General features: G+C 46.6%; 1 protein-coding gene across 1 annotated transcript; it reads left to right on the top strand.

The window, feature by feature from the left end:
* The first annotated feature begins 116 nt into the window (after positions 1–116).
* On the top strand, positions 117–26,813 carry Nlrp12 (NLR family pyrin domain containing 12). Its single transcript, XM_075959170.1, has 10 exons — positions 117–405; positions 5,699–5,779; positions 8,384–10,067; positions 14,559–14,726; positions 16,420–16,590; positions 17,353–17,523; positions 19,590–19,760; positions 22,362–22,532; positions 24,236–24,406; positions 26,726–26,813. Exons 1-10 carry the CDS (start codon positions 117–119, stop codon positions 26,811–26,813), a joined length of 3,165 nt encoding a protein of 1,054 aa, XP_075815285.1.
* Positions 26,814–27,516: the final 703 nt, after the last annotated feature.

Raw genomic sequence — 27,516 nt, forward strand, 5'->3', positions numbered from 1 at the left:
ATTTTTCCTGTACCACCTTGCTCCCTTGCCTGTCAGTGTGGTGGTGGCAGCATGTTACAGTGCCCACTGCCCCTTCAGAGAAGCATTTGAGTGTCTGATCCCACTACTGCATCCCCATGTTGCCAGCTACAGCTAGGGATGTTCTCTGTCAACTGTCCACTTACCTGGAAGAACTTGAGGCTGGGGAACTGAAGAAATTCAAATTATACCTGGGGACTGCAGAGGAACTGGGCCAGGACAAGATCCCCTGGGGACGAATGGAAATGGCTGGCCCTTTGGAAATGGCCCAGCTGATGGTGGCCCATATGGGGACAAGGGAGGCTTGGCTGCTGGCTCTCAGTACCTTTGAGAGGATCCACAGGAAGGACCTGTGGGAGCAAGGACAGAGAGAAGACCTGGAGCTGGGTAAGGAGAGGGAGAAAGAGCCCTGCCTGGAATGCACCCATTCTCTTAGCTTTACAATGTCTGTTGAGCTGGATTCAGATGTCAGCCCAGTGGTCTATGTGCTGTGTGTGCGTTCACGCATGTGTGTGCGTCCGCGCATGTGTGTGTGTTGATTGCCTTGGCGGGTTACTTAGTCTAGGGTTAGTAACCCACCTAGCAGTTCAGTTATTCCAGGGTCACAGAGAGGCACTACCTGGAAGATATGAGCTAAGAAAGAGGAAGGAGGCTAAGCGAGAGTTCTTGTCAAAGCCTCCTTTTATTAGGGACGGAATACAACTTTTATAGGGTAAAGAGTTGGGGGATGGGCACAGGGGCCTGGGCTCTTGCTGCGTGGTTCACGTTGGTCACATGGTCCGAGTTGGTCACGTAGGCAGGAGGTTATCTTCGGTCAGGTCACTGTAGGCCAAGAAGTCACGAGTCGACACACCTAGATCTTTAGATAGTTTGGAATGCGGGGTGGGTTCCGCTAACAGATAGCTCTCCATAAACAGCCAATTTGGGTGTGGGGTAGGCTTTGATTCCTAACACAATTAGGGGTGTGGGGTTCTCTGCAGACTCCCCAGGGTGATGGTTCCTGTAATGATTTTAGGAGGAAATTGGCTCCTGACATGTGTGTGTCTGTGACAATTTGCGAAGATCCATTGTCTCCTTCTACCATGAGGGTCCCAGGGATCAGCCCCTGGTCCTCAGACTTGCCGTGTCTCTGACTGTAATGATATTTTCTTTTTTTTAAATATTTATTTATTATGTATACAATTATACAATATTCTGTCTGCATGTATGTCTGCAGGCCAGAGGAGGGCACCAGACCTCATTATGGATGGTTGTGAGCCACCATGTGGTTGCTGGGAATTGAACTCAGGACCTTTGGAAGAGCAGGTAATGCTCTTAACCGCTGAGCCATCTCTCCAGCCCCTGTAATGATATTTTCATGTGTGTACATAATGTATGTTGATGACACTCAGCCACCCCTACAACCCTTTCTTGTCTGTCTCCCTGTCACTCCTCTTCACCCTTCCTCTCCCAAATAATATGCTTTTTACTTTGTTGTCTTTTTTTTTTTTTTTTTTTTGGTTTTTCGACACAGGGTTTCTCTGTGGCTTTGGAGCCTGTCCTGGAACTAGTTCTTATAGACCAGGTTGGTCTCGAACTCACAGAGATCCGCCTGCCTCTGCCTCCCAAGTGCTGGGATTAAAGGCGTGCGCCACCACCGCCTGGCTACTTTGTTGTCTTTTAACAAATATTTATGGCCAGGCAATAGCGGAGAATGCCTTTAATCCCAACACTAGGGAGGCAGAGGCAGGTAGATCCTTGAATTAGGGCCTGCCTGGTCTATAAAGTGAGTGAGCTGTTCCAGAACAGTCAGAACTACACAGAGAAGCGCTGTGTTTGTTTTCTAGCTTTTCCAAGACAGGGTTTCTCTGTGTAACAGCCCTAGATGTCCTGGAGCTCTATAGGCCAGACTGGCTTTGAACTCACAAAGATGGGCTTGCCTCTGTCTTCCTGAGATTAAAGGTGTGCACCACCACTGCTAGGCAGAAGCCCTATCTTTAAAAAAATTATTGTGAGCCAGGTGGTGGTGGCATACATTTTTAATCCAGTGCTCAGGCAGAGACAGGTGGATCTCTGTGAGTTTGAGGCCAGCCTGGTCTCCAAAACAAGTTCCACAACGGCTAGAGATAAACCCTAACTCAAAAAATTATTATTATTATTATTGTTTATAGTGTACATATGGCACATGTGAATGAGTGCAAGCACTTGAGTGTCAGCCCGTGTGCGGAGTCAGAGGACAGCTCTAGTTTCAGGGGATCCAGCACCTTCTGGACGCCAAGGATACCTGCATGTATGGACTGCACATAAACGCACACTGCTTCACACACATACACTTAAATAAGAATAATTTTTAAAGCAAAATCCATTACTATAGAGATCTATCATCTATCAATCAATCTACCTATCTATTCATCCATCTATCTATCTATCTATCTATCTATCTATCTATCTATCTATCTATCTATCTGGACTTCTGAGATACAGTCTTAATGCAGCCTAGGATGGCTCAAACCTGTATTGATCCCTTTGCCTCAGCTTCCTGAGTGCTGGCATTACAGGTAAGAGTCACCACAATAGGCTATTTTTGTTCGTTCGTTCTTTCTTTCTTTCTTTCTTTCTTTCTTTCTTTCTTTCTTTCTTCTTTGTTTTCTTTTCTTTTCTTTTTTTTTCTTCAAGACTGGTTTCTCTGTGTAGCTTTGGATTCTGTTCTGGAACTCACTCTGTAGACCAGGCTGGTCTCGAACTCACAGAGATCCGCCTGCCTCTGCCTCCTGAGTGCTGGGATTAAATGCACCAGCGCCCGGCTGTTGGCTCCTTTGTAAAGAGTCTGTTCATTAGAGCAGTGGTTCTCAACCTTTCTAGTGCTCTGACCCTTCAATATAGTTAGTTCCTCATGCTGTGCTGACCCCAACATAAAATTATTTTCATTCCTGCTGCATAACTGCAATTTTGCTACCATTATGAATTGTAACACAAATATCTGTGTTTTCTGATGGTCTTGGGTGAGCTCTGTGAAAGTATCAAGACCCACATGTTGAGAACTTCTGGATTAGACCTTTTTGTTTTTCTTTTTCTTTCTTCTTCTTTTTTTTTTTTTTTTTTTTTTTTTTTTACCAGTATCTCAATCCAGACAAACTTAGTTCATTCTCTGGAATCTACGTTAAGATGGACATCTTTGAGGGCTGGGGAGATGGCTCGGTGGTTAAGAGCACTGACTGCTCTTCCAGAGGTTCTGGGTTCAATTCCCAGTAACTACATGGTGGTTCACAACCATCTATGAGATCTGGTGCCCTCTTCCGGCTTGCATGCATATATGCAGACAGAACACTGTATACATAATAAATAAATAAATCTTTAAAACACGAAGGCCGGGCGGTGGTGGCGCACGCCTTTAATCCCAGCACTTGGGAGGCAGAGGCAGGCGATCTTTGTGAGTTCGAGACCAGCCTGGTCTACAAGAGCTAGTTCCAGGACAAGCTCCAAAACCACAGAAAAACCCTGTCTTGAAAAAAAAACCAAAATAAAAAAATAAAATAGAATAAAATAAAATAAAAAATAAAGCAAGAAAAAATGGACATCTTCACCAAGTTGTTCTCTGATCTCCACATGAGTTCTCTCTCTCTCTCACACATGCATGCACGCACACACACACATCATATATGTACCCAATAATAACAGCAATAATAAAATGAGGTTTTCTCTTTCTTTCTTTCTTTTTTCTTTTTGGTGGGGGGATGTTTTCAAGACAGGGTTTCTCTGTGTAACAGCCCTAGTTGTCCTGCAACTAGCTCTTACAGACCAGGCCTCGAACTCACAGAGATCTGTCTGCCTCTGCTTCCTGAGTGCTGAGATTAAAGTGTGTGTGCCACCACAAATTGCCTAATAAAACAAGAGTTCCTGAAGCTGGGTGAGCTGCCACACCTTTATAATCCCAGCTATTTGAGACACTGAGAGGTAGGGAGTACAGAAGCTGAAGGTCAGTCTGGACAACACAGCAAAACCTGTCTCAGAAACCAAATACAAGGACTGGTAAAATGGCTCAGTGGATAAAAGCTCCTGCCACTGAACCTGACGGTGACCTGAGTTTCATCCTCAAAACCCACAGAACCCACATGGTAAAAGGAGACAAGTGACTCTTAAGGTTGTCCTCTTACCTTCACAGACTCCCCAAGGGATGTGTCTCTCATCACCACAAAAATTCAAAAATCAAATGTAATAAAACTAATATGTGTGTATGTATGTATCAAGCTGGGCGTGCTTTATGTTGGTGTCTACCTTTAATCCCAGCACATGAGTGAGGCAGATGGATCTCTATGAGTTCGAGGCTAGCCTAGTCTATATAGCAAGTTTCAGCTCAGCCAAGGTTACATAATAGGAGCCTGTCTCAAAAAAGAAAGAAAAGTGCTGGAGAGATGGCTCAGTGGTTAAGAGCACTGCCTGCTCTACCAAAGGTCCTGAGTTCAATTCCCAGCAACCACATGGTGGCTCACAGCCACCTGTAATGAGATCTGGTGCCCTCTTCTGGCCTGTATACTTAATAAATAAATAAATAAATAAAAAAGAAAAAAAACAATTAAATTATCTTTATATATGAAGAGAAATATCTTATTTATATAAAAGATTTGCTTATTTATGTTTTTGTTATATTTATTTATTTATATGGGGGGCTTTGAGATAGGGTCTTGTGCTCCAGGCTAGCCTTGAAATCCCTAAGTAACCAAAGATGACTTGAAATCCTGGACCTTCTGTCTCTACCTCCTAAGTACTGGAATTCTCTCTATGTATGTATGTATGTATGTGTATACACATATATGTATATTAAAGAAAATTATTTCCTAACTACCCCCCAAAATATCTTACCTTAGACACAATTCCATTTCTTCACCTTGCTTGACTTTGAACCACTCATCACTCAGTGTGGGAAACAATACTGTTTATTTTCCATATATTGCTCTCCCGACACCACTGTGAGTGCTGGACTTCCTGGCTTGGCTGGGCAGGAGCTACAAAGGCATTTGATACCCAACAATAATATCAATAATAACAAATAATATCAGGACTGGGAGTGTAGCTCAGGGGAAAAGAGCTTGACCAGCATGCTCAAGGCTTTGGGTTTGATACTGTGTGTTCTCTGGCAGAAAGAGCAGGGGCAGAGCCCACCCACTGGACTCTCCCTGGGGCTGAGCGGGATGGTGAATGTCAAACGGCCCAGCCCTCCACACTGGCCACCGGGGAGAAAATCACCCACTGAGTTGGGAGTCTGTCAAAGCAGGATCTTGTTTAGTGGTGTCAGGCAGGAACTTACATAGGGTTGTGATGGGGGTAGAGAAGCTTGGGATGGGTTGAGGCAGAGTAAGGAGCAAGGGCTAATGACACTATATTATACCATGCTAACGGTGGTTGAGGCAGAGGTGGGTCTAGGTGGGCATCTGCTGAGTCACTCACATGTGGACATCACGGCCAAATACAGGTCTCCAAACTCGAGGCCCAACAGCTGCGCAGTAATAAAAGGAAAGAATAAAATATAATACTGACCAGCACTCGGGAGGCAGAGACAGGCGGATCTCTGAGTTCGAGACCAGCCTGGTCTACAAAAGCTAGTTCCAGGGCAGGCTCCAAAGCCACAGAGAAACCCTGTCTCGTATATATATATATATATATAATACTGAGTGCTAACTGACGCTCACAATGTCTCTTCCAGCCACTCCGAATAATGGCCCATGCTCCTATAAGAGCCAATCAACTTGTCTTCTGGATGCCTCTCCCAGTGCTCCAAGGAAAGGTAAGCTATGAGCCCTGTATCAATTAGGATGTACTAGCTGCACATAGGCACATAAGTTGAAGGCAGATGAGACAGAAAAATATATAATATAAAATAATATAATATATATACATATAAATATATATGTGTATAAGAAAATGTGTGTGTGTGTGTGTCTATGGGGTCTCTACATATCCCTGGCTATTCTGGAACTCACTCTGTAGGCCAGGCTCACAGAACTCCAATTGCCTCTGCCTCCTGAGTGCTAAAGGTGTATGCATTCACATCCGGCCAGAAACCGAATTTAATGTTGGCACATGGCAAGGAGTCTTGGGTGGATAGTTGCTGGTTTTGTGTGGTAGATAAACACCATCAAAGATGTCACTTCTTTTAAAATTGTTTATACTTTTAAAATATCTATTTGTTTTTATTTTATATGAGTGTTTGCCTGTATTTTCATGCCCGATGAACCAGAAGGCCTTGAAGATCTCCTGGAACTGGAGTTATAGGTGGCTGTGAGCTACCACATAGGTGCTGGGAACCAAACCTGGGTCCTCTGCAAGAGCATCAAATGTTCTTAACCACTGAGTCATTTCTTCGATCCCTTTAAAAAACTTACTTTGTGTGCATGGGGGTGGGGAGTATGCTATGGGGCTTGTGTGAAGGCCAGAAGACAATTTGAAGGAATTGTTTTCTCACTCCACAGGAGTCCTGGGGATTCAGCTCAGGTTGGTAAGCTTGGTGGCAAGCACCTTCACTGGCTGAGGCATCTCGTCCCAACTTTGTTGATTGAATCAACCTCTATATGTGAGCCATTTGTCATATAATCTTTTGGTTTGTTGTCTGGTCTGGAATTTACCATGTAGCTGAGGGTGGACTTGAACTCCTGACCCTCCTACCTCTAACTTCCAAGTGTTGGGGTGACAGGTTCTTAGCTTAAGTCCTAAGACTTGCCATTCTGTGGGCGTGAGAAAGCTAACAAACTACCTCTCACAAATGATTCATAGTCTAAGAGAAGAGGGGCAGAGAGCTGGATGTGTTGGTTCAAGCCTATAATCTCATTTTTTTCCCCTTCAAGATAGGGTTTCTCTGTGTAGCCCTGGCTACCCTAGAAGTATCTCTGTAGACCAGACTGGTTCAAACCCAAAGATCTGCCACCTCCTGAGTGCTGGCATTAAAGGTGTTCACCACCACTGGTGACATCTGGGAGTGGTGGTTTACAACAGTAAACCACCTAGGGCTCGGAGGCTGGGGGCGGCGCGGGGTTGAGGCAGGGATATCAACAAAAGTTAGAATCCAGCCTGAGTTACAGGGCAAGGTTGTGGCTGAAAGAGAGACAGAGATGGAGGGAGGGAGGAAGAAAGAAAGAAAAGCAGAGTGTGCCATGTGGTGGTGGCTCATGCCTTTAATCCCAGTGCTTGGGAGACAGAGGCAGGTGGATCTCAGTGAGTTTGAGGCCAGCCTTGTTTGTGAACTCCAGGACTGTTACACAGAGAAACCCTGTCTCGAAAAGAAAAAAAGAAAGAAAGGAAGGAAGGGAAGAAAAAAAAAGGAAAGAAAAGAAAAAACAGCAAGACATGTGGGAGGCCAGAGAGCAGACAGTGGTGGTGCATGCCTTTAATCCCAGCACTCAGGGAGGCAGAGGCAGGCAAATCTCAGTGAGTTCGAGGCCATTATGGTCTACAGAGTAAGTTCCAGGACAGCCAGAAATACACAGAAAAACCCTGTCTTGAAAAACCAAAACAAACAAAGTAAAAAGGTGGAAGGGACCGGGCATGTAGCTTATTGTTTGAATGCTTTCCTTACCATCCTTGAAGTCCTGGGTTCCATCCCCAGCACTGTATAAATTGGACATGGTGGTACATACTTGTAATCCCAGCACATGTGAGGTAGAGACGGGAAGACCAAAAGCCATCTTTGAATATATGAGACCCTGCCTCAAGAAAAAAAAAGAAAAAGTGATGGCTCGGCAGTTAAGAACATTTACTGCTCTATCAAGGTTTGGATCCCAGCACCCACATCAAGCAGCTCCCAACAGCCTTTAACTCAGTGCCAGGAGATTCAACACCCTTTTCTGGCCTTTGTGGGCACTGGAATTGATATTTATATACCCACACATATACACATAATTCCAAACTAAAAATAGGGGGTGGAGAGATGGATTCAGCAGTTAAGAGCACTTGTTGTATTCCAGAGGACCTGAGTTCGATTCTCAGCAGCCACATGGCAAGTCTATAACACCAGTCCCAGGAAATCCAATGCCTTCTTCTGCTTCCTCTGGCCTCTGCAGTCACAGGCATATGTGAGGTGCACAGACATACATGCAAAAAAAATAAAATAAAATAAAATTCACCCATACACATTTTAAAAATTAAACTAAATTAAAAATAAATTTAATTTTTTTTTTTTTTTTGGTTTTTCGAGACAGGGTTTCTCTGTGGCTTTGGAGCCTGTCCTGGAACTAGCTCTTGTAGACCAGGCTGGTCTCGAACTCACAGAGATCCGCCTGCCTCTGCCTCCCAAGTGCTGGGATTAAAGGCTTGCGCCACCACCGCCCGACTAAAAATTTTTTTTTAAAAAAGTTGCTAATGGATATGTTACAGACTTTCCCTTTCTCTCTACTAGATCCCCAAGCAACCTACAAAGACTATGTCCGCAGGAAATTTCGACTAATGGAAGACCGCAATGCACGACTAGGCGAATGCGTCAACCTGAGCCACCGCTATACTCGGCCTCTCTTAGTAAAGGAACATTCAAATCCTGTCTGGGCACAGCAGAAACTTCTAGATACGGGGTGTGGATACAACAGAGCCGAGGGACACCAGGCTAGCCCTATCCAAATAGAGACCCTCTTTGAGCCAGATGAAGAGCGCCCTGAGCCACCAGGCACAGTGGTGTTACAAGGGGCAGCAGGCATGGGGAAGTCCATGCTGGCCCACAAAGTGATGCTGGACTGGGCCGATGGGAGGCTCTTCCAAGGTCGGTTCGATTATGTCTTCTATATCAGCTGCAGGGAGCTGAACAGAAGCCATGTCCAGTGCAGCGCACGCGATCTCCTCTCCAGGTGCTGGCCGGAGCCTGGTGCACCCCTCCAGGACCTCGTCAGGGCACCTGGTCGCCTCCTGTTCATCATCGACGGCTTTGATAACCTTCATCCTTCATTTCATGATGCTCAGGGTCCCTGGTGCCTCTGCTGGGAGGAGAAACGACCCACTGAACTCCTCCTCGGCAGCCTGATTCGGAAGTCGCTTCTGCCCCAACTCTCTTTGCTCATCACCACACGACCCTGTGCCCTGGAGAAGTTGCATGGCTTGCTGGAACACCCACGGCATGTGGAGATCCTGGGCTTCTCTGAGGCAGAGAGGAAGGAATACTTCTACAGGTATTTCCATAACACCGGGCAAGCGAACCAAGTGTTCAGCTTCATGACGGGCAATGAGCCCCTCTTCACCATGTGTTTCGTGCCCATGGTGTCCTGGGTGGTCTGCACCTGCCTCAAGCAGCAGCTAGAGAGTGGGGAGCTTTTAAGACAAACATCTCGGACCACCACGGCAGTTTACATGTTCTACCTTCTGAGTCTGATGCAGCCCAAGCCAGGGACCCCAACATTCAAAGTCCCAGCCAGCCAGAGAGGCCTGGTCTCTCTGGCTGCAGAGGGTCTCTGGAATCAGAAGATTCTATTTGAGGAGCAGGACCTTGGTAAACACGGCCTAGATGGAGCAGATGTCTCGACCTTTCTCAACGTGAACATCTTCCAGAAGGATATCAAGTGTGAAAAATTCTACAGCTTCATCCACCTGAGTTTCCAGGAGTTCTTCACAGCCATGTACTGTGCCCTGCAAGGCAGAGAGACAGTGAGGAGAGCGCTGGCGGAGTACGGCTTCTCAGAAAGGAGCTTCTTGGCCCTCACCGTCCGCTTCCTGTTCGGCCTCCTCAATGAGGAGATGAGACAGTACCTGGAGAAGAATCTAGGCTGGACCATCTCACCTCAGGTCAAGGAGGAAGTGTTGGCCTGGATCCGAGACAAAGCTCGCAGCGAAGGCTCCACCCTGCAGCGTGGCTCCCTAGAGCTCCTCAGCTGCTTGTATGAGATCCAGGAGGAAGACTTCATCCAGCAAGCCCTGAGCCACTTTCAAGTGGTCGTAGTCAGCAAGATCACAACCACGATGGAGCACATGGTATGCTCCTTTTGCGTGAGGTACTGCAGGAACGCAGTGGTTCTTCATTTGTATGGGAGTGCCTACAGTGCTGGCACAGATGGCCCGCCGGAACCGGAACCCTCAGGAGCCCGGGCTCCATCAGAACCCTTGTAAGTGCCCTTGGGGAACAGTGTTCTGATTTCGTGCCTCCTTAGCCCGAGATCTGGGGAGGGGAAGGAGCTTGGGTTTTTTGGTTTTTTTTTTAGATTTTGTTAGGGGCCGGGCGGTGGTGGCGCACGCCTTTAATCCCAGCACTCAGGAGGCAGAGGCAGGCGGATCTCTGTGAGTTCGAGACCAGCCTGGTCTACAGAGCTAGTTCCAGGACAGGCTCCAAAGCCACAGAGAAACCCTGTCTCGAAAAACCAAAAAAAAAAAAAAAAAAAAAAAAAAAAGATTTTGTTAGGGGCTAGAGAGATGGCTCAGTGGTTAAGAGGTCTGGTGCCCTCTTCTGGCCTGCAGACATACACAGAGACAGAATTTTATAGACATAATAAATAAATAAATAAATAAATAAATAAATAAATAAATAAAGATTTTGTTAGGTGTGGTGCCTTTAATTAATTCCAGCACTTGGGATGCAGACCTCTGTGAGTTCGAGGCCAACCTGGTCTTCAAAGTGAGTTCCAGGGCTGAACAGCCAGAGAAACCCTGTCTCAAACAAACAAACAAACAAACCCAAGACAACAACAATAACATAAAACAATCCTTTATGGGGCTGGAGAGATGGTTGAGTTAGTTACGAGCAGGAACTGCTCTTCCAGAGGACTCAGGTTCTATTCCCAGCACCCACACAGCAGCTCACAACCGTGTGTAACTCCAGAACTCTCACACAGACATATGTGCTGATGAAACACCAATACACAAAAAATAAAAATAAATAAGAAGATTTTTTTAATTTTTTTTTTGAGACACATTTTTTTTTTTCTGTGTAGTATTGTTGGTTGTCCTGGAACTCACTCTGTAGACCAGGTATCCACCTGGTACTGCCTCCCCGGTACTGGGATTAAAGGCAGGTGTCACCACTGCCCCGCCCATTTCTATTTGTAGTGTGTGTGTGTGTGTGTGTGTGTGTGTGTGTGTGTGTGAAAGAGAGGGGGGGGGTGTATGTAGGAACCCAAGGAAGCCAGAAGAGGGCACCAGCTCCCCTAGAGTTGGAGTCATTCTAAGCCATTATGAGCCCCTGCACGTGGGTGCGCTCTGGTCTGTGGAGGAGCAGTAAACCCTCTTAACCACTGAACCACCTCTCCAGCACTTATTTTAAATTATGTGTGTGTGAGTGTGGGTATGTGCACATGAAGCCAGAAGAGGGCGCTGGCTCTCCTAGAACTGGAGCTTGAGAGAGTTCCTAGCAGTGAAACCTGAACTAAGGTCCTCTCTTAAGCACTGAGCCATCCATCTCTCAGTGGCTTGGGACTTTCAGTTTTTTTTATTTAAGAACTTTGATTACATTTATTTATTTTGTATGTGTGTACGTAGGTGCAGCGTCATGGCATGTAGGGCTCACTTCTTTCCCTCTACCACTTGGGTCTCAGGGACTGAACTCAGGCCATGAAGCTTAGTGGCAAGTGCCTCTACCCGCTGAGCCATCCTGCTAACCCTTACACTTTATTTTATTCAGTTTTAGTATCTCTCTCTCTCTCTCTCTCTCTTTTTTTTTTTTTTTTTTTTTGGTTTTTCGAGATAGGGTTTCTCTGTGGCTTTGGAGCCTGTCCTGGAACCAGCTCTGTAGACCAGGCTGGTCTCGAACTCACAGAGATCTGCCTACCTCTGCCTCCCGAGTGCTGGGATTAAAGGCATGCGCCACCACCGTCCGGTTCTGTGTCTCTTTCTATGAGTGTACCTCTATTGGTGTGTGTCTGTCTCTGTCTCTCTGAGTATGTCTCTGTGTGTGTGTGTGTGTGTGTGTGTGTGTGTGTGTGTGTGTGTGTGTGTGCCAGAGTCCAGCTCCAGTGGGGTTCAGCTCCCAAAGAGGAGGAGATGTGGAGCCAGCCAGGGAAAGAGACTGGCACGATCTGAGGGTGAATCAGGATGGCTGCCCCTTTATTGAAAATAGGCTACACCTTATATACTCTAACTGCATTTTAGCTTAACCACAAGCAATATTGAAAGCAGGCAATGATTCTGGCGTGAAAGCAATCATCAATGTCATTACAATATTTCTCTTGAGGCAGAAAGCAACAAGTTTAGCGAGAATATAAATGCCTATTGTCCTCCAAGATTCAGTAACCGCACTTCTTCCTACATGGTCAGGAGGTGTCAGACATTGAATACCGAGAACCAAGCCCATGAGAGCAATTTCCATTTTTCAGGGGGCATGATTTAGTTTTTTGTACCATGAGCACCACAAGCATTGAGCTGTTTCCTAATTGCATTCCTTTGTGCCTCAGTCTTATAATATGGCTTGTTACCCTCTTAAGCTTCCAAAAGGGAAGGTCCTGACATCTTCCTCTTTTTCAATTCCGATTCGTTCAATGTATGTGTCTTTGTGTGTCAGAGGGGATTAATTCTAACTTCTTTTTTTTTTTTTTTTTTTTTTTTGGTTTTTCGAGACAGGGTTTCTCTGTGGTTTTGGAGCCTGTCCTGGAACTAGCTCTTGTAGACCAGTAACTTCTTTTTTTTTTAAGATTTATTTATTTGTTATGCACACAACTTTCTGCCTCCATTTATACCCATATGCCAGAGGAGGGCACCAGATCTCATCACAGATGGTTTGGAGCCACCATGTGGTTGCTGGGAATTGAACTCAGGACCTCTGGAAGAGCAGACAGTGCTCTTAACCACTGAGCCATCTCTCCAGCCCCAGTCTAACTTCTTAATGGATTCTGTTCCCCTTGGGGCTGGTCAGAGCTTGCTGCTAGTCCAGTAAGCCACTATGTTTATTAACTGAACTTGTGCCCTGAAGGGTTTCAGGTTCTTGATATGGCCCCATTGTTTCTCTCCATTATCTACCCTGGGACCAGGTAAGCCCAGTTAGTAAGTCTTGAATGTCTCTCTTCCTGGTGTAATGGGGGTGGGGCGGGCACAGTAGGGAGTTCTGTGTGGAGAGTAGGCATATCCTGCTATGTAGTTCTGCTGTCGCAAGGACTTTTTTCCAAAGAATTATTTCATTTAAAGAGACTGCCATTGTATATGTTCTCATCCTACACCAAAGCTGACACAAAATTCCCAAAGGAAAAGGCATAAGGAACTCCCCTAGCACATAGTGAGAATCAATAAGTAGCAAAAAGGTGGTGGAGAGCTGTGATTCGCAATTCAAAATGCTGGAACTTTGTCCAGCAGCAATGGTCGCCACGTGGTCCGTGCCGTGTGTGTGTGTGTGTGTGTGTGTGTGTGTGTGTGTGTGTGTGTGTGTGTCTTGTGTGCAGGTGCTCCAGGGCAGGTGTTATGTATGTGGGTTCTATGCCTCTGGGTGAGTTCTGGGGATTCAGAAGGTCAAGTGTCAGGCTTATATAGCAAACTTTTTCCGTGCTCAGCTTTCTCACTGGCCTTACTTTCGTTTTTGAGTCCCATGTAGCCCAAGTTTGTCTCCAACTAGGTATGTATTGGAAGATGATTCTGAACCCCTGATTCTCCAGCCTCCCCCTCCCAGGCGCTGGAATTACATGTATTCACCACCATGCCCGCCTGCTTTGACAGGGTCTCACCCTGGCAGTCCTCCTGCCTAGCCTCCCGGTGTTAGGATTACAAGTGTGAGTCACCATGACCACCAGCCAAGGATTTTGTTGCCTCTCACCCAGGCCCTCAGCCCACATCCAGGAATTCTGCGACACTGTTTTGATTGTCTCACTAGGAAGCCGGTGATACTACTGACATCTAGTGGCAAGACGTGGGAGATGCTTCGAATTGGCACATTAGGCAGGGTGGTTCCGGCCAAACATAAGACGGTCCCTAATTATACTCAGTGGGGTCCATACAAGGTGGTCCCCCAAACATGTATGGTGGCCCCTATAACAGAAAAAGACCAATAATGCAAGAGCCTGAACCTGTGCCTAAACAATACCCACTGATACTAACTGGAGCTCTGATAGGGAGACTGTTATAACAAACCTTTCAGCAGGGCGTGGTGGCACGTGCCTTTCATTCCAGCACTCCAGAGGCAGGCAGATGCAACTCTCTGAGTTTAAGGCCAACCTGGCCTGCCTAGTGAGTTCCTGGACAGCCAGAGCTACATAGTGAGACCCTGTCACAAAACAAAACAAAAACATAGAAAGTTAGGAAAGAAAAAAGACATAATAGAAAAATAAAAGAACTATCTCTCTGAAGTAAGCGTGATACCTCACAGGGCTGTAATCCCAGAAATTGGGAGGTGAAGGACAGAGGATCTGGAGTTCAAGGTCATCCTCAGGTACACAGTAAGTTAAGGACCAGCCTGGGCTACAGGAGACCCCATCTCACCCCCATACACACATATACACACCCACACAAACACACACACACACACACAAAGAATAATCTAAGGCTTGGAGTTTGAGATAAGCTGAAAATAGCAGAGAAAAGGAGATGATTTATAAAAGGCCATGATGCTTCCTGAGCTGGTTAGTGAGTTCCTGTGTCAACCTTAGTGATTACGCAGACTACTGAACTCGCCGTCCTCTACCCAGACAGGAGAACACACTTCCTGATGTCTACAGTGCACATCTCTCAGCAGCGGTCTGCACCAACCCAAACCTGGTCGAGCTGGCCTTGTACCGCCATGCCTTGGGCAGCTGGGGCGTGCGGCTGCTCTGCCAAGGCCTCAGACATGCCAACTGCAAGCTTCAGAACCTGAGGTGAGTCCCAGCTGCAACATGAGCTTCTCGGGGTCCCCACCACCCTCTCCCATGAGGCTCATCTAAGGACACACAAGGTGGCGTATCTGATTGCCATGGCTCGTGTGGCAGTATATTACAATGGGGTAGCCTCTTCTTCCACTTTTAAGAAGGTTCTAGGTTCTAGGAATCAAACTTGTTTTGTCAGGCTTGCATACCGAGCCATCTCCAGTGCACCACTTTTTTGTTTTTTTATTTTTTATTTTGGTTTTTCGAGACAGGGTTTCTCTGTAGCTTTGGTGCCTGTCCCAGAACTAGCTCTTGTAGACCAGGCTGGCCTCGAACTCCCAGAGATCCGCCTGCCTCTGCCTCCCGAGTGCTAGGATTAAAGGTGTGCGCCACCACCACCCAGCCAGTGCACCACTTTTATTTTTCTTCTTCAGGACAGGGTTTCTCTGGGTAGTCCTGACTGTCCTAGACCAGGCTGGCTTCAAACTCAGAGATCTGTCTCCCGAGCACTGGGATTAAAGGCATGTGCCACCACTGGCTTATAGCCTTAAAAAATACATATATTTATTATTATTGTTTTATGTGTATGTCTGCATATGAGGACAGAGGTGTATTAGAACTAGAGTTCGATTGTATTGGAGCTAGAGTTCTAAAGTGTAGGAACTAGAGTTCTATTGGAGGACTGGAACGAGAGTTACAGGCAGTTGTGAGCTGCTTGACATAGGTACTGGAAATTGAATTTGTGTCCTCTGCAAAAGCAATATATGCCTGTAGCCACTGATCCTTCTCTCCAGCCTGACAACCTTATATTTTGAAGCAAGCTCTTAAACTGAACCTGGAGCTTACCCCTGGAATCCACTTGCCTCTGCCTCCTCTGTGCTAGGCAGGGGTCTACACTGAGCAGCACCCCCAGCCCTTCACTGGGGGAATTCTCAGAAAGGGGTCTACCACTGAGCCACACCCAGACTTTTTCCTTGGGTGCTGGGGATAGAACACAGGCCTCCACTTTACTCACGGTACCACCTATCTAGCCCCCATAACATTTTTATGATTTTTTTGTTTGTTCATTTTTTTTTTTTTTGACTTTTCAAGACAGGGTTTCTCCGTAGCTTTTTTTGGTTCCTGTCCTGGAACTAGCTCTTGTAGACCAGGCTGGCCTCGAACTCACAAAGATCCGCCTGCCTCTGCCTCCCGATTGCTGGGATTAAAGGTGTGCTCCACCACCGCCCGGCTCATTTTAGATGTTTGTGAGCCATCATGTGGTTGCTGGGAATTGAACTCTGGACGTTCGGAAGAGCAGCCCCTGTTCTTAACCTCTGAACCATCTCTCCAGTCCTCTCTCTCTCTCTCTCTCTCTCTCTCTCTCTCTCCCTCCCTCCCTCCCTTCCTCCCTCCCTCCCCTCCCCTCCCTCTCTCTCTTTGCCCTTAGAACAGAAACCTGCAACTCAAGGACTCCGTCAATAAACTAGGATAAAAGGGGGAGAAACAACCCAAGTACGGTGGCACACACCTTTAATCCCAGTACTTGGGAGGCAGAGGCTGGCAAAGATCTCTGTGAATTCAAGGTCAGCCTGCTCCACAAAGTCAGTTTTCCAGGACAGTCAAGGCTACATAAAGAACTCTGTCGTAAATAAATAAATAAATGCCAGAATTCCAGAAGAGCTACCAAATAAATGACTTGGTTCCATCTTCCTTCTCACCTCAGGCTGAAACGGTGTCGGGTCTCTGGATCAGCCTGCCAGGATCTTGCAACAGCTCTCATCGCCAACAGGAATTTAATCAGGCTGGACCTCAGTGGCAACAGCATTGGGGTCCCAGGCCTGCAACTGCTCTGCAAGGGCCTGCGGCACCCCAGGTGTAGGCTGCAGATGATTCAGTGGGTGTTCTTCCCCTCCTCCCCTTCTTCTCTCCCTCCTCCTCTTTTTGCTCCCTCCTCCTCTTTATATCCATAAGCATATTAACTGTACATATTACTGGAGTTCAGTGTCTTCATCCTCCCCCACCCCCTGCTCTCTCTCTCAGTTTTTTAAGACGGGGTCTCACGTCGGCCAGGCTGACCCCAGTCTTGTTCTGTAGAATAGGCTGCCCTTGAACTCATCCTTTTATTTGTTTCTATGCTGATAGTGTATCACCACACCGATCCTCCTGTACAATATTTCTGCTGTGTATCACTTGCACAGATCAACCCCCCCCTTTTCCTACTATCCCAGAAAGTTTGATTTAAAAAAAAAAGTAGATAGATTATTTCTTTTTGTTTATCTTGGGTTTTGATCTTTTGAGGCAAGGTCTCACTGTGTAGCTAACCTAGAACTCGCTATGGAGATCAGGCTAGCCCTGAACTCACAGAGATCTGTGTGTCTCTCCCTCCCCAGTGCTGAGATTAAAGGGGTGCATGATCACACCCTTGGAAGTCAGGTGTGGTGATGCACACCTTTAATTCCAGCGATTGGGTGCCAGAGCCTGGTGGATCTCTGTGAGTTCCACAACTAGCCTGGACTCCTTAGACCCTGTCTCAATAAACAAAACAAACAAAACCCAACCACATAGGGAAGACAGAAAATTGCATAGGTTCATGTTAGGTGACTAATCAGGACATGTATGTAGGTCAGGACATGTCATCCTCTTCACTGTCTTCCAGGCTGAGAAAGTGTCTACTGGAGGCTGCAGCCGGTGGAGAGATCGCCAGTGTTCTCAGCAGCAACTCACATCTGGTGGAGCTAGACCTGACAGGAAACCCCTTGCAGGATTTGGGACTGAAGTTGTTGTGTCAAGGGCTGAGTCACCCAGTCTGCAGGCTGCGCACCTTGTGGTGAGTTCTTCAGGGGTTGACTTGGAGAGTAAGTTTTTCGAGACAGGGTTTCTCTGTGTATCTTTGGATGCCCTGGAACTAGCTCTGTAGAGCAGACTGACCTCGAACTTGGAGATCCACCTGCCTCTGCCTCCCAACTGCTGGGATTAAATGCATGCGCCACCACCTCATGCTCTTGGCATCTTACTCGAACCTGAAATAAAAGGGAGCTAGAGAGATGGCTTGGTGGTTAAGAGCAATTGTTGCTTTTACAGTAGGAATTTGGTTCAGTTTAACCAGCACCCACATGGCAGTCACAACTGTCTGTAAAGTCCTAGGGGATCCAATACTCTCCTTTGGTTACCACAGACACCAGGCACACACTAATATATACATAAAATAAGATAATCTAATCTTCAAATTATAATTATAAATGATGTTATGTATTTTTATTTCATGAGCTTTGGTGTTTTGCCTGCATGTATGTTTGTGAGAGAGTGCTAGGTTCTTTGGAACTGGAGTTGCAGACAGTTGTGAGCTGCCATGTAGGTGCTGGGAATTGAACCCAGGTCCTCTGCAAGAACTGCCAGTGCGGTCGGGCGATGGTGGTGCACGCCTTTAATCCCAGCACTCGGGAGGCAGAGGCAGGCGGATCTCTGTGAGTTCGAGACCAGCCTGGTCTACAGAGCTAGTTCCAGGACAGGCTCCAAAGCCACAGAGAAACCCTGTCTCGAAAAAGCAAAAAAAAAAAAAAAAAAAGAACTGCCAGTGCTCTTAACCATTGAGCCATCTCGCCAACCCCATAAGATAATAATCTAAAAAAGTAAAAGAGAGAGAGAGAGATTCGATAGCAGGGGCCAGAAAGACGGCTCCACAGGTAAAGGCACTGACCATCAAGGCTTATGACCAAAGTTCCACTTCCTGAAGAAGTTCAACCATTACCGAATAAAGAAGAAAATGATCTCCACACACACACCCTCAAAGTACTAGGATCACAGGCATGAGACACATGCCAGTCTTGCTTGTTTTAACCAATAAAAAGAAGTCTTACTAAAAAATATCGGTAGGGGCTAGTGAGAAGGTTCAGCAGTGAAGATACCTGTCACCAAGCTCATCAGTCTAAGTTTCGTGCCTGGGGCCCACACCATGAAAGTGGAGGCTGAGTCTTGCACACTGTCCTGGAACGCTGCCCACGGTGGGCGCCTGCATTAGTTAGCTATGGAGAAAATGCCCGCAGGGGCTGGAGGGATGGCTCAGTGGGGCAGAGCACTTGCTGCTGTATATGTACACAGGCACGCCCACAAAATATTTTTTGAGTGCTTCTCTGACTAACGTGGAATTTGATATGTAGACCAGGCTAGTCTCGAACTCAGAGATCTGCCTGCCTCTGCCTCCTGAGTGCTGAGATTAAAGGTGTGTGCCACCATGCCTGGTTCACACAAAATAATTTTTAAGTACAATTTGAAAAATCACGTATATATTTATGTAATCCAGTACATGTATTTGCATCTGTAGACCAGGCTGGCCTTGAACTGACAGAGATCCACCTGCCTGTAACTCCTGAGTGCTGGGATTAAAGGTTGGGATTAAAGGTATGTGTGTCACCATTGATAGGCCTTAAACAGTTTTTTGGTTTTTTTTTTTTTTCTTTTTTTGGTTTTTCGAGACAGGGTTTCTCTGTGGCTTTGGAGCCTGTCCTGGAACTAGCTCTGTAGACCAGGCTGGTCTTGAACTCACAGAGATCCGCCTGCCTCTGCCTCCCGAGTGCTGGGATTTGTTTGTTTTTTTGATGGTGCTGGGAATCAAACCCTGGACCTTGCACGTACTAGGCAAGTGCCCTACTACTGAGCTCCACCCACCCACACCCCCTTGCTTTTTGAGCCTCAGCCTTCCTATATACTCAGTATAGTCTCTGATGGAGCAGGAACATCCTCTTGCCTGTCTACCAAGGGCTGGTGGGTGTCACAGGTGTGTGCAACATAGCTTGATCAGAACACAGAACTGTGAAGATGGGGGCAGAGCGTGAGAAAGCAGTGAGTGTCCCCAGGAAATCCCCCCATCATACTCACTGACTGGCTTTTCCACAGGCTGAAGATCTGCCACCTGGGCCAGGCTGCCTGTGAAGATCTGGCCTCTAGCCTCAGCATGAACCAGAGCCTGACGGAGCTAGACCTGGGACTGAATGACCTCGGGGATCCTGGGGTGCTTTTGCTATGTGAGGGCCTTGGGCACCCAGACTGTAGACTCCAGACCCTCCGGTGAGTGGGATTGCCAGTTTAGCATCCTTGCCCTGTCTTCTCTGCCACGGAGGTCATGGTGCCTCCCAATTCCTTGCCTGCTTTCAGGATTTCCTGCCACGGGGCCTTTACACAAGTCTCTGACATCCCCTGAAATCGCCCATCTGATCTGCTGTCCACTTCATTTCCAGGGCAGACTGGCTCATCCGTCCAGTCTCAGAACGGATACTACTGACGGAAGTGAGCCTCTGTTCTGGTTGGCTTTCTGTAGCTGTGATAAAGAGCATGACCAGAGGCGACTTGGGAAGGCAAGGGTTATAGTTTGTCACTGAGGGAAGCCTAGGCAGAACCTTGAAGCAGGAGAAACCACAGGAGAATGCTGCTTACTGGCTGGTTCTCTCTGACTGGCTCTGCTGGTTGTTAGTCTGCAGCCCAGGCCTATACTACCCACAATGGGCACCTACATCAATTAACCATCAAGAAAATGCCTACGATGGGGGGCTGGAGAGATGGCCCAGAGGTTAAGAACACTGACTGTTCTTCCAGAGGTTCTGAGTTCAATTCCCAGCAACCACATGGTGGCTCACAACCATCTGTAATGAGATCTGGTGCCCTTTTCTGGGGTGTAGGTTCATATACAGGCAGAACACTGTACATAATAAATAAACTTTTTTTAAAAAAAGAAAAAGAGCCGGGCGGTGGTGGCGCATGCCTTTAATCTCAGCACTTGGGAGGCAGAGGCAGGCAGATCTCTGTGAGTTCGAGACCAGCCTGGTCTACAGAGCTAGTTCCAGGACAGGCTCCAAAACCACAGAGAAACCCTGTCTCGAAAAAACCAAAAAAAAAAAAAAAAAAAAAGAAAGAAAGAAAGAAAGAAAGAAAGAAAGAAAAAGAAAATGCCTACCATGACTGGAGAGAAGTCTCAGCAATTAATAGCACTTGCTCTTACAGAGGACATGGGTTCTGTTCCAGCACCCACAATGTGGTTCACAACCATCTATAACTGATCATCTGTAACTCCAGTTCCTCTTCTGGCCTGCGAAGACATCAGCGATGCATGTGATGTACATACATGCAGGCAAAATACTCATGCATTGTAAAGTAAAAATAAGTATTTTTTAAAGGTGTATTTTTAGCCCAGTACCATAGTGTACACCTTCAATCCCAGCACTCGGGAGGCAGAGGCAGGTGGAGGTCTTTGAGTTCCAGGCCAACTTGATCTATATAATGAGTTTTGGGATATACAGTGAGACCCTGTCTCTAAATAAATAAATAAATCACCCTGGACTACACAGAGTGTTCCAGAACATCCAGGGCTATACGACTCAGTGGGAATAGGTGTTTTGCTGGCAAGCCTGATGATCTAAGTTCAAATCCTGAGACCTACATGGTAGAAGAAGAGAACCAACTCTCGCAGCTTGTCTTCTGACATTGTGGCAAAGCAGCGTATGTGCAGATGCATGCTCGTGCACACATGCTACTAACTTTAAAAAAATGTAAAGCCCAAGGCTAGAGAGATGGCTCAGTGGTTAAGAGCACTGCCTCCTCTTCCAGAGGACCTGGGTTCAATTTCCAGCACCCACAGGGCAGCTCATAACTACCTGTAACTCCCATTTCAGGGGATCCGACACCATCACACAGATTTACATGTGGGTAAAACACAAAACGCACATAAAATAAAAATAAATTGTTTTAAAAAAAGGTAAAACCTGGCTGGGCGTGGTGGCTGAGACCTTTAATCTCAGCACTGAGGAATCAGAGCGACACGGAGAATATTGTCTCAAAAAACCACACACATAAAAAGGAAAATAATCTTTAAAACATTTTTACAAATATTAATTTTATTTTTACATATGTACTTTTGTGAGTGTATATGTGCCCAGAGAACGGGGGGTCTCACATCCTCTGTCATATGCTTTTTTTTTTTTTTTTTTTGGTTTTTTGAGACAGGGTTTCTCTGTGGCTTTGGAGCCTGTCCTGGAACTAACTCTGTAGACCAGACTGGTCTCGAACTCACAGAGATCCACCTGCCTCTGCCTCCTGAGTGCTGGGATTAAAGGCATGCGCCACCATCGCCCGGCCTTTTTTTTTTTTTTTAAGACAGGGTTTCATGCAGCCCAGGCTAACCAACCGACTGACCTCAAACTTTCCTATGTAGCTTAGGACAACCTTGAACTCCTGATCTCCCAGCTTCTACCTCCCAAATATGATGACCACAGACAAACAACACCACACCCCATTCACGCAACACTAGGGATGGAGCCCAGGGCTTTGTGTATCTTAGGCACGTACTCTCTATCAACCACCTGCCTTTCTTCTTTTTTAGATTAAAAAATTCTACATATTTGACTTTTTGCCTGCATGTGTGCTTGTGACCGAGTGCATGCTCAGAGACCAGAAGACAGCTTTAAATTGCTTGGGACTAGAGTTATAGCCAGTTGTGAGCTGCCTGGGCCCTTGTTTTCTATCCTGTCTTCCTCTCTGCTTTCTCCCCTTTTGTCTCTCTCAGGTGGGCAAAGCCACACCCCTACACCCAGCATACACATTTGACACTTAAGCCCAGTCCTTGTGACATTACTGAAATTTATAGGGCAAACTCAGTTTGGCCATCTCTTCCTCTAGGTTGGGCATTTGCCGACTGGGCTCAGATGCATGTGCAGGGATTGCCCGTGTGCTCCAGGTCAACACTTGCCTCCGAGAGCTGGACCTGAGCTTCAATGACTTGGGAGACAGGGGCCTGCGGCTGCTGGGAGAAGGACTACGGCATCCGGCCTGCAGACTCCAGAAGCTGTGGTGAGTGTTTTCCTTGGGAGGAAGGGGACAGGAGTAGGGTGGGGATGTTAATGGAGGGGTGCTGGGATTAAAGGCATGCGCCACCACCACCTGGGTAAGCAGAAATGTTAAAGCTAATTTCAGCTTCATAACTAGTATCAGGCCAGCTTGAGCTGTAAGAGATGCTACTTCAAAAAATAAAACAGAAAACAAAAATGATGGCTGTTTTTATTGTGAAAACAGAAAACACATTAAGAAACATGACCCAGCGGAGCGGTAGTGGCTCATACCTTTAATCCCAGCACTCAGAAGGCAGAGGCAGGCGGATCTCTATGAGTTCAAGACCAGCCTGGTCTACAGAGCGAGTTCCAGGACAGGCTCCAAAGTTACAGAGAAACCCTGTCTCGGAAAAAGAAAGAGAGAGAGAAACCAGAGACAGAGTAGATCCTCCATCTTCCAAAAAGCAACCCCCCCCTCCAAAAAAAAAAAAAACAGGTGACAAACTTCTGAGGAGGTGGCATTTATTAATTGTGTAGCTAAAAGGACCAGACTTCAGGCATGGACTGATTTGGGCATTTTCTTTTCATCTATGTATAAGTGCATCTGGGTCTGCGTGTGTCCACAGAAGCCAGAAGATGGCATCAGATCCCCATACTCCCCTTCATTATCAGTTACAGGTTGTTGTGAACCAACAAACTTGGTATTGGACACCATACTTGGGTCCTCTAGGAGAGCAATCTTAACCCACTGAGCCATCTTTTCCAGCTCCTGCTGTTGGGATGTGTGGCTTCTGTGACTTGTTATTATACTGGCCCCATGCTCAGGCTGACCCTGCTTCACAGCAGGATCCCTGCGGGGCTGTTCTGCCTACTCGGTCCCAGATTTTTTCCTCCCTGAGTCGGTTTCTCTGCTTACCCCTGGCTGTTCTGGAACCCACGCTGTAGACCAGGCTGCGCTGAAACTCAGAGATCTGCTTCCCTCTGCTGGGATTACAGGTGTGAGCCACCGTGACTAGTCTTCCGAATCATGGCTTTCTCCACTCCCCTCATCCCACCCCCCAAGACCCAAACAGGGTTTCTCTGTTTAGCTTTGGAGCCTGTCCTGGAACTAGCTCTTGTAGACCAGGCTGGCCTTGAACTCATAGAGATCTGCCTGCCTCGCCTTCTGAGTGCTACCACCAATCTACATCCTTAAAAAGCTGTGGGCGTTGGATTTATCGTTTATCGACGATGTGTTCTCTGGGGACAGAAACCTGTTGAGGGCTGGAGCCAGCCCTACCTCTACCCTTATATCCAAATTTGGCTCCAGGCTAAAACTGAGGAACGCTTAAATGCAAAAGGAAATCATTGACCAGGGATCCAGTCTATAATAACTCACATTGGTATAACTTGTATTATTTTTTCGTCTCCAAGTCCTCCCCACCACCACCCCTTGGTTATTCTGTGTAGCCATGACTCTCTTGAAACTCAGCTTTGTAGAGGAGGGTAGCCTTGAAGTCGGATCCAACTCCTTCTGCCCACCAAAGTGAAGCTAATTTAATTAGGGTTACCTGTGGGAGCATGGTAGGGAGACTACTTGCTAAGGGCTACACCGCTCACCAAGGAGTGTGTCCAGCAACCACTGGATGGGCTCATGCCTGTTTCCTTTAAACCTGATCACCTCAAAATCAGCACCCCAATTCCCTGAAAAGCTCACCTCACCCATCTTCGACTTGTCTTCTGCAGGCTGGACAGCTGTGGCCTCACATCAAAAGCCTGTGAGGACCTCTCTTCCATCCTGGGGACCAGCCAGACCCTGATGGAGCTTTATTTGACCAACAATGCTCTGGGGGACACAGGTGTCCGGTTGCTGTGCAAGAGGCTAAGGCATCCAGGGTGCAAACTTCGAGTCTTGTGGTGAGAGGTGATCCTGATTGCTTGGGGAGAATGGGGGATTTGAGAATGCTGGGCTCAGATTTGGGGGTAGGAATACTGAATAATTGAGATGTGTTAACAAGTGGATAAATAGGGGGCTGGAGAGATGGCTCAGTGGTTAAGAGCACCAGCTGCTCTTCCAGATGACCTGGGTTCAATTCCCAGCACCCACATGGCAGCTTACAACTATTTGTAACTCCAATTCCAGGGATCTGACACCTCACACCAATACACATAAAATAAAGTTAAATAAAATTTAAAAAATTGGATAAATAACTCTGGAGAGATAGCTCAACAGTTAAAAGCACTTGCTGTTCTTACAGAGGACCTGAGTTCCGTTTCCAGCACCCTTGTCAGGTGGCCACATCCACCTATAATTCTAGCTCCCATAGATCCAGCCCCCCTTTTCTAGCCGTCATGGGCCTGCCCTACCTCTCACCCACACAGACATACATATATGTAAATAATAAAAATAAAATAAACTGGATAAACACAAGCTATTTCACTCATGGAATTGGGTATAATACATGAGATCAGTACTTATGCAACATGCTAGCTGGGAATTAGACTTAATAGGTAGTCTTCAAACATTCCATCCCCCTGCCTCAGCCTCCTGAATACTGGCATTGCAAGCATGAACAGTATGCCTTTATTTCCTATTCTTTTAAACGAAGCCAGTCTCATCTCAGTCTGTTATTTACCCGCCTGACATGTTTTCCCCACCATGGTGTCTGCACCTGTAAATGAGAATGCAAGTTGGATTTCCCTGGGATTCTTATTTATTAATGACTAAAGACACCTAAAACTGGGAGTAAGGAACCCAGAGTGCTGGGGAACATATTTGGTTCCAGCACAGTAACGCACTTGACAGGAAGATCTCTAAGAAATCCAGGTTAGCCAAGGCTGAAGAGAGACCCTGTCTCCAACAAGCAAACAAACAATTGGAAGTAAGGAGGCTGGAGAGGTGGCTCTGTGGTTAAGAACACTTGTGTTCGAGGCCAGCCTGTTCTAGAAGAGCTAGCTCCAGGACAGGTTCCAAAGCTAGAGAAATCCTGTCTCGAAAAACAAAATCAAACAAACAAAGAATACTTGTTCTTGCAGAGACCAGTTCCCAGAACCCACTTTGTGACTCACAGCCAGTTCCAGAGGATCCAATAACCTCTGCTGACCTCCATTGACACTGCAAAATGAGGTTCAGTCGTACCTGTGTGCAAAATACTCATGCATAAGACAAAAATAAAGGGCAGGTGAGCTGACCTGGCAGGTTAAAGCATCTACTGCCAAGCCTGGTGACCAGAGTTCACTCTTGAGGACCCTCGTGGATAGAAAGGAAAACATATGCTGGTTGATTTCTGGCCTCCACAGGCACACCTTCACACCAAAAAAACAAAAACAAAACAAAACAAAAAACCTAGGAGTATACATCCGAGCATTACAGGGAGCTGAGGCAAGAAGATCCCAGGATCAAGGCCAGTCGGGGCAACTTTGTGAGAGTCTATCCAAAATGTGAGCTAGGAGGATGGCTCATGGCTGGTCAGTAGAATGCCTGCCTGCCTAGCATACACAGAACTATAAGTCCCAACACTGCAAATGAGTATTTAAAATTTTGCATTTATTTGCATTCTAGAGTTCCACAGCACTTGTACAATCTGAGTGAGGCCAACTTGAGATGAGTGCTCTCTGGGTAATAAGCATGACAGCAAGAGACTTTATCCTGAGTCATCTCTGTTACCCATTCCCTTAAGATTTTGTGATGGCTCGGCGGTTTAATAACACTGGCCATTCTTCCAAAGGACTTGGGTTCAATTCCCACCACCAAAATGGCAGTTCACAACTGTCTAACTCCAATTCCAGGGGATCTGGCTCTCTCATGCAGGCAAAACCCCAATGTGCCTAAAAAAGAAATCTTCAAAAGAAAAAAATGTGATTTGAATTGCTGCTGGGCAGTGGTGGCACACGCCTTTAATCCCAACACTTGGGAGGCAGGCAGTGGGATCTCTGCAAGTTCGAGGCCAGCCTGCTCTACAGAACGAGTTTCAGGACAGCCATGACATAAACCAGAGAGATTTTGATGGTTAATTGTGTGTGTATGTATGTGTACTCGTGCATTTCTGCTGATATGGGCCAGAAAAAGAATGTTGGATCCCTTGGACCTGGAGTTCAAAATGGCCCTGTGGAACTGAACCCTACACAAAAGCAGGAAGCACTCGATTCAGCCCCAGAGAAAACTGAGTAGGGAAATTCTCCTCACCAGGCTATCTTTTTAGTGACCTTAGTGACAGTTCCCTGCTTTGTCTCCAGGCTGTTTGGAATGGTCCTGAGCAAAATGACCCACAGGAAGCTGGCAGCACTTCGAGTCACAAAGCCATACTTGGACATTGGGTGCTGAACATTGCTGCTGCATCAGAATGGAGACGACCAGGATCTTTTTATTCCCTCAGACAGCTACAATCCAGCACTTTGTGGCAGAGATCAGCCTCTGTCACGTGATGGAGTCAGGAGAATCAGAAATTCAAGGTCACCCTAGGAATCAGAAACCAGAGACCCTGACTTGGGACAGGAGGCCCAGAAAGTGCCAGCTGACAAAAATGTTTGTTCAGTTGAGCCATTACCAATCTTTGATGAAGCTCTTTGGATTTGATGTCGACTCCATGTAGATCATTTAAGATCGGGAATGGCTGGTTAGCAGGTTTGAAGAGCAGTAATAAGACAACACAACAAAAAAATCCGAGGCTTGGAAATTTCAGTCATCAGACCAAGGCTCCCACCTACTGGCCAAAGTCTAAAACTACAACAGATTAAAATATGCCGAGAACATTGTACGTGCTGGGAGGAGTGTTTTAGAGGTTTCTGTGTAGCCTTGTCTGTCCTGGAACTTGCTCTGTAGACCAGACTTGGCTTGAATTTGAGTTCTGCTTCCCAAGAAGCAGCTATTTGTGCAGTATTACGGGCTTATTTTCCAGAGGTGATTCAATAGCAATCAGTAACACAGAACCCTTGCAGATAGAGTGGCTCATACTTCCCTGCCTGCCAACTTTCCTAACAAGTAGGCTGGGGCTGTAGGGCAAAGGTTCCGGAGGTGGTAGATCTAA

Source organism: Microtus pennsylvanicus, chromosome 1 (assembly GCF_037038515.1).
Source record: "Microtus pennsylvanicus isolate mMicPen1 chromosome 1, mMicPen1.hap1, whole genome shotgun sequence".
In the NCBI taxonomy this organism is placed as follows: Eukaryota; Metazoa; Chordata; class Mammalia; order Rodentia; family Cricetidae; genus Microtus; species Microtus pennsylvanicus.

Bases quoted from the DNA above. Each gene is read 5' to 3' on its own strand.
- Nlrp12 (XM_075959170.1), top strand. From the start codon at position 117: ATGTTGCCAGCTACAGCTAGGGATGTTCTCTGTCAACTGTCCACTTAC. The intron at 10,068-14,558 runs GTAAGTGCCCTT...TCCTCTACCCAG, and splicing joins CGGGCTCCATCAGAACCCTT to ACAGGAGAACACACTTCCTG. The intron at 24,407-26,725 runs GTGAGAGGTGAT...CTTTGTCTCCAG, and splicing joins TGCAAACTTCGAGTCTTGTG to GCTGTTTGGAATGGTCCTGA.